A 6,000-nucleotide genomic window follows, 5' to 3' on the forward strand; every position below is an offset into this window, starting at 1 on the left:
TACATATATATAATCAAAACAATTTGGAAACAAAGTTCCTCTTGTATAGCTAGGCAATTACTTGACCTTTCTGGGCCTCAGTTTCCATATCTGTAAAATAAGAGCTAGACCAGATAATCTTTAATGTTCCTTTCAGTCTTAACTCCTACAATCCCATAAAATGTGCTCACGATTCAACCATCACAAATCCCCTAAACATTATCCTGGATAAAACAAATAGGACTCAAAATGCCCTCCTAGTATCAATTTATTTCTTGTAAAATCAATGTATATGTACATATACATATTTAATACTAAAGATATAATATTAAGGATTTCTTACATGCATAACCACTACCCTTATTCTACAGCTAAAATTTCATTTGAAAATATCAACTGACAAGAAATCAGGTTTTTCTAATAAAGGTATTTAGTTTATACTTATACAGTTCTGCCCCTCGTTTAAAAAAAAAAAAGCTATATTGAAACACCTTAAAATTGATTTAAACTATCCTTCTATTTGTTCTAATTTGACACTAATACCAGAAGCTTTTAAAACATATTTTGATAAAAAGATATTTAGTATTCCTCAGATCACATGCCACAACTCTGATGCTTTAGTCCTGTATGTGATAGGCTAAGACTCAAAAAATCTGGGTCATGTGGCCTAATCATACTACCCTAGAGTTCAAATTGCCTAGACTGAAAAAAAGTAAAGATACTTCCAAAAGCATTTCTTTCACTGGACCAAAATACAGCAAATTCTTAAGGATGATGGCTCTGATCTTTGCATACTAACTTCATAAGTTTACATATCATACAAGAAAATTGTCCCAAGGTTATTTGCAAAATGGTAACAACAAAAAAATGATTCAATGACTCAAGAAGAATCATTTTATATTGTTGTTGCAATTCCAAGTAAGAAATGTAAATACTTAAAGATAATTGCTCTCAATGTTCCTAATTTAAAATAATTCATGTTGAATTGACTTACAGACACATTTGATAAATGAATATTTACAGTATTGTTATAACATTAACCTATTATCTAAAAAATATTATCTTTCTATATTCTATATATATCCTATATAATATATTGCACAAAAGCATTTAAAATGGTAAATACATAATCCTCAAAAGGAAGACAGTATGGTAATGGGTTAGATGGCTTTAAGTAATTGTGTTTACAAAGCAAGAAATATTTTATAATTAAGTGTCAACTATATTAACATTGTAAATACTAAAAGTGCAGGAGCTACTTTGTTTGATAATGTGCTACCAAAAAAAATCATACACAAATCAGACTACTAGTAAACTATAAATCCTTTTAAAGTTGCTTAATCATAATAACAAATGAAAAACAAAAAAGACCAGTGTTTTAAAATTAACTTTTTCTCTCACGTTATAAGAAGTATTTAGTTGTATTCCTAAGTACTAAGAAGTGAGTCCTGAAGTTTACTTTGCTCAAGTGTTAAGAAGCAAATCAGGGACTAGCACTGCTAATTGTTTCCTCCTGTCTAGCCAAGAAATGTGTCTCATTGGGCAATTAAAATATGACACAGTTGCCTAAGCAAATAGCAAATCCATTTCTAAAGTTGTAAATTCGAATATTCCCCTATTTGCAAAAAGAACACCTCATCCTTAAGGAAAATTATTTACCCTGAACAAAAAAAGGTTATCACCATCCCAAAGAAATTTTACATTTCCTTGCATAATCATTAATTTTTCATTAGAAATTTTATCTTCCTTTGATAATAGAAAAATGAAGTTATTCCAGTATAAAAAACCTTAAGGTCCAAATCTGATAAACCTACAGTATGATCCCATAGTAATAACCTATGAACCTACTGAAACACAATTAAAACTCACAGGTACAGCACCAGTGCACGCTCCTGAACTTACTGGCATCCCACCCTCTGTTTACACACAGAAAGGTTAAAGTGCTATCCGAACAGGGAGTTGTTCGGCTGTAGCATCCAGCCATCAGGCACTACATACCACTTCTTAGTGCACTCAACCATAAGTTCCTGGTAGGAGGCCACAAACTGGAACTTTGAGGCATGTTTTCCAACACGCTGCAGTCTCTTCCAAACTGAAGCCATGATGAAAGTGTACAGTAATACCTCTAAGAGAGCAATGCAGCAGCTTTAACAGAGCACAGTATCCAAAGCTAGGAAGCTCTGTTTTCTAAGTCTGTGTTTAGAAAAGTGAATTAGAACTTGAAACGATGTTTAGGGTCCATGATTCTTCTCCCTGTTTCCCAGGGTAAATCCCACCTTAGATGAATGGCACAGCCAGCAACATGATACACATGACTGTATGAGTGAGAGGTTCCCTCATGGAGACATCATCATTCCTCCTCATGGGCTCTATGATGTGTAATCTGTAGGGCTGCAAAGTAAAGCAGACAAAAAAAATAATGAAAGGAAATAGGGGAACTTGGGGGTTTAAATAAATATTTGACACTAACTGATGTTGCAGCTGACATGGTCTTATTCTTTCATGGTTTTGTGTGTGTCTGTGTGTATTTTTTAATATGCCCTGGCTGAAAGTGAGGAATACAAATGATGGAAGTCTCAGAAGGGGTTACAGAAAAACATCTACACCTCGACATCACAGAACCAGCACCAAACTCAAGAGAGTCAAGCCCGGCCAAACCACCCTAAGGGCAAGCAGAGCCTGGAAGCCAGGGAGAAGCCATTTGGCGTTTCGGCCTCCACGGCCGTCCTCCACTCGATTGAAAAGCGAGGAAAGGTAGAGGTTTAAAATGAACTCTTTGTGTCGTCCTGCCAATAATTAATCGTGTCACTGACTGACTCCCAGAATTCAGGGCTAGACGAAATTAAGGAAAGGAGGGGCGAGGCGGAGAGGAGGCAGAGGGAGGGCAGGGTCCCAGGCCCAGTGCCCACCACGGGCTCTCGCCCCCAGACTCAGCGTAACAGCGTAACAGAGGGGAGCGGATACTCCCTTCGCCTCCAGTACCAGAGAGAGACTAGGGCAGCAGCGTAGGAAGGAGGTCGGGCCCGCTCCAGGAGCTCCAGCCATCTCGCCCCGGCCCGCCCGCCGTCCCTGTCACCCCGAGGGGCACGTCCCGCCCCTCCTCACACCTCCGGTCCCGCCGCGCCTGCGCTGCCGGCTCTGGCTCCAGCTCCGGCTCGGGCCCCGCTCCCTCCTCAGCGCCGCTCCTCGATCCCTGCCGCTGCTGCTGCTGTCGCTGCCGCTGCTGCCGCCGTCGCCACCGCCACCGCGTCCTCCATCCCCGCCGCCGGAGCCACATGGAACAGGCGAAGCCGAGCCAGCGCTAACGGGCGGCCCCCGAGTCTCGCAGCCCCACGCCGCCCTGGCCAGGCGGGAGGACGCCCTTCAGTCCCCAACACTTTCCCCCAAGGGACCCTCCCAATGGTCAGGACCCCCACCCCCACCCAAGGCCCCACTCTGGAATCGCTTCTGGTGTTGCTGCTGTTGCTGCTGAGACGACAGCGGCGGCGGCTGCTGCTGCTGCTGTTCAGTCACCAGCACCCCCTCCCCCCCCATCCTCCTCCGCCACCATCATCATTACCTCCCCCTGGCCGCACCTCTCACACTAACCCTACCCACCGCAGCCAACCTCAGCCCGCCCCGCAACCATTGGCCGAGATCAGTGTCAGCCCCGCCCGCTCCCGAGACAGGTCTGCGGAGCATTCGAGGCAGCTCATTGGCAGCCTCGGCCTGTCGATCACAGGCGCTCCGCCTACAGAACTAGAGGTGTTTTTCATTAGCTGAGGAAGGTTTCTTTCTCTCTGTATCTCTATGCCTCTATCTGTTTGTGCGTGTCTCTCCTCTCTCTCTTTCTGTTCCCCCAATCTTTTTTTTTTAACAGACGCAGACGGAGAGAGCCTTCCCCACCCATTCCTTTGATTGGCTAGAGGGGGAGGGGAGAGACCCTAGACCGGCGAGAGTAAGGAGTGTTTATAGTGAATCGAGAGGTGGATGGTGAGAAGAGCTGCTTATCAAAAGGCTTCCGGCTTTAGGATTGGTTAGAGGGCGGGACGCCCCCCCCCCCCCCGTATAGTTTAGAAGTATTCGGGGTTCATTATAGATTCAGTGGCCGGCTCTTGGTGTTTCCCGTCTCCTACCTCTACCTGCTGCCACTGCCTCTTGTTTTCGTTTCCAGTTCAGCCTTGCTTCCCAAGCCCTGAGGGTGGGCATTCTTTCCTCTTCTTTTGTGCCCAGCCCTGCGCTAACTATCTCCTTGTCTCTCTTCTACCCCTAATCTTTTAGGGCCTTGTCCTGAAAAGCCTTGGGCTGCCAGATTAATTTAGCCAGGCCCATTCTTTAATGTTTCTTGTTTCCTACAATTTTCCAGATTTTAAGTGAATGAAAGAAAGCATTTATTAAGCGCTTACTGTGTCCAAAGCATCACGCTAAGCGCTGGGGATATAAATAGAAAAGTAAGACTGTCTCTGCTCTCATGGGAGCTCATATTCTAACGAGGGAGAAGACACACATGGAAAGTTTCATCTACGAGTCAAATGGAAAAGTCCCAGAGTCCCTAGGTATAATGCCAAGCAGTTGTTAATACCTCTTTCTGGCTAGAGGAGAATCTATTATGCTTCAGTTGAGGTTTAAAAAATAAAAAGAGGGGTAGCAATCGTGAACTCAGACAAAGCAGAAGGCAAAGGACACAATTTAAAAAGAAAAAAAGGGGAAACTACATTTTGCTAAAAGATACCATAGACTATAAAGTAATATCAGTATAAAACATATGCAAAAAATAGCATTCAAATACTTAAAAGAAAAGTTAAATGAGAATGGAAGAAATAGGCAGTAAAACTATACTAGTGGGGCACATCAACTTTCTCTTCTTGGACCTAGATAAATCTTACAAAAAAAAATAAGAATAGTAAGATAATATAAACCTCTTGAGAAAAGTGAATGGGAATAGAAAGGAGTATATTTTTTTTCTCAGCTGTACATGCCACCTACACAAAAATTAACCACATATTAAGTCATAAAACCTTCCTGACCAAATGCAAAAAAAGTAGAAATATTAAATGCATCCTTTTCAGATCATAATGAAATTTAAGTTGTATTTAATTAAGGTCCATGGAAACAGATCAAAATTGAAAATGAAATAATCCTAAAGAATGAGGGAGGCAAAGAACAAATCAGAGAAACAATAATTTCACCAAAAAATAGCAAGATAACCTACCAAAATTTATGAGATTAAAGGAAAGCAGTACATGGGGGAAATTTATATTTCTAAACATATCAGTAAAACAGAGAAAGAGCATATCAATGAATAGGGGGTATAATTTTTTTTTAAAGACTAGAAAAATAATAAATTTTAAATCTCTAATTAGGCACCAAATTGGAGATCAAAAGAAACATGAACAAAATTGAAAGAAAATCTTTGAACTAATAAGTAAAACTAGAAGCTGATATTATTGAAAGGGACAATAAAATAGATAATTCAATGGTTAATTTGATATAAAAAAGAAGAAATCAAAGTACTATCAAAAATGAAAAAGATGAATTCACTCTCAAGAATTTAAAGCAGTTATTAGGAGCTATTTTGCCCAATTATATGCCAATAAATCTGAACCTAAACAAAATTGATGAATATCTAGAAATACACATTTTCCAAATTAATAGAAAATGGAATAGAATACTTAACTATCTTAGAAAAAGAAATTAAGCAAGCCATAAATGAGATCCCTAAGAAAAAAGAAGCCTCAGGACCAGATGAATTCACAAGTGAATTCTACAAAATATTTTAAGAATAGTTGATTCCAAAACTACATAAACTACTTGGAAAAATAACAAAGGAGTCCTACCAAATATCTTTTGTGATACAATATGTTTCTGATATATAAAACATCGTAGTACCAAATCTCAAACTGTATTACAAAGTGGTGATCATCAAAACAATCATACTGACTAAGAAATAAAATGATGGATCTGTGGAATAGATTAGGTGCACAATGCACAGTAATAAAAGACTATAGTGATCTAGTGTTTGATAAACTGAAAGATCCAAGC

The 6,000-nt window shown here is 40.2% G+C and overlaps 1 protein-coding gene across 20 annotated transcripts in view; it reads right to left on the reverse strand.

The window, feature by feature from the left end:
- The window catches only part of EHBP1 (EH domain binding protein 1), a 409,225-nt gene extending 405,999 nt beyond the window's left edge, over positions 1-3,226 (reverse strand). For 17 of the 20 annotated variants that reach the window (XM_056813942.1, XM_056813943.1, XM_003339679.4 and 14 more), the window contains exons 1-2: positions 3,087-3,226; positions 1,978-2,370 (exon numbers count right to left, since the gene is read on the reverse strand). In XM_056813942.1, coding sequence (XP_056669920.1) covers positions 1,978-2,081 — 104 coding nt within the window. In that variant the 5' untranslated portion in view covers positions 2,082-2,370; positions 3,087-3,226. Of the gene's footprint in view, positions 1-1,977; positions 2,371-2,583; positions 2,879-2,961; positions 3,054-3,086 lie in introns of those variants that run through there. The other 3 variants (XM_007476763.3, XM_056813946.1, XM_056813935.1) reach the window with 3 other exon arrangements.
- Positions 3,227-6,000: the final 2,774 nt, after the last annotated feature.

This window comes from Monodelphis domestica, chromosome 1 (assembly GCF_027887165.1).
Source record: "Monodelphis domestica isolate mMonDom1 chromosome 1, mMonDom1.pri, whole genome shotgun sequence".
NCBI classification, from domain to species: Eukaryota; Metazoa; Chordata; class Mammalia; order Didelphimorphia; family Didelphidae; genus Monodelphis; species Monodelphis domestica.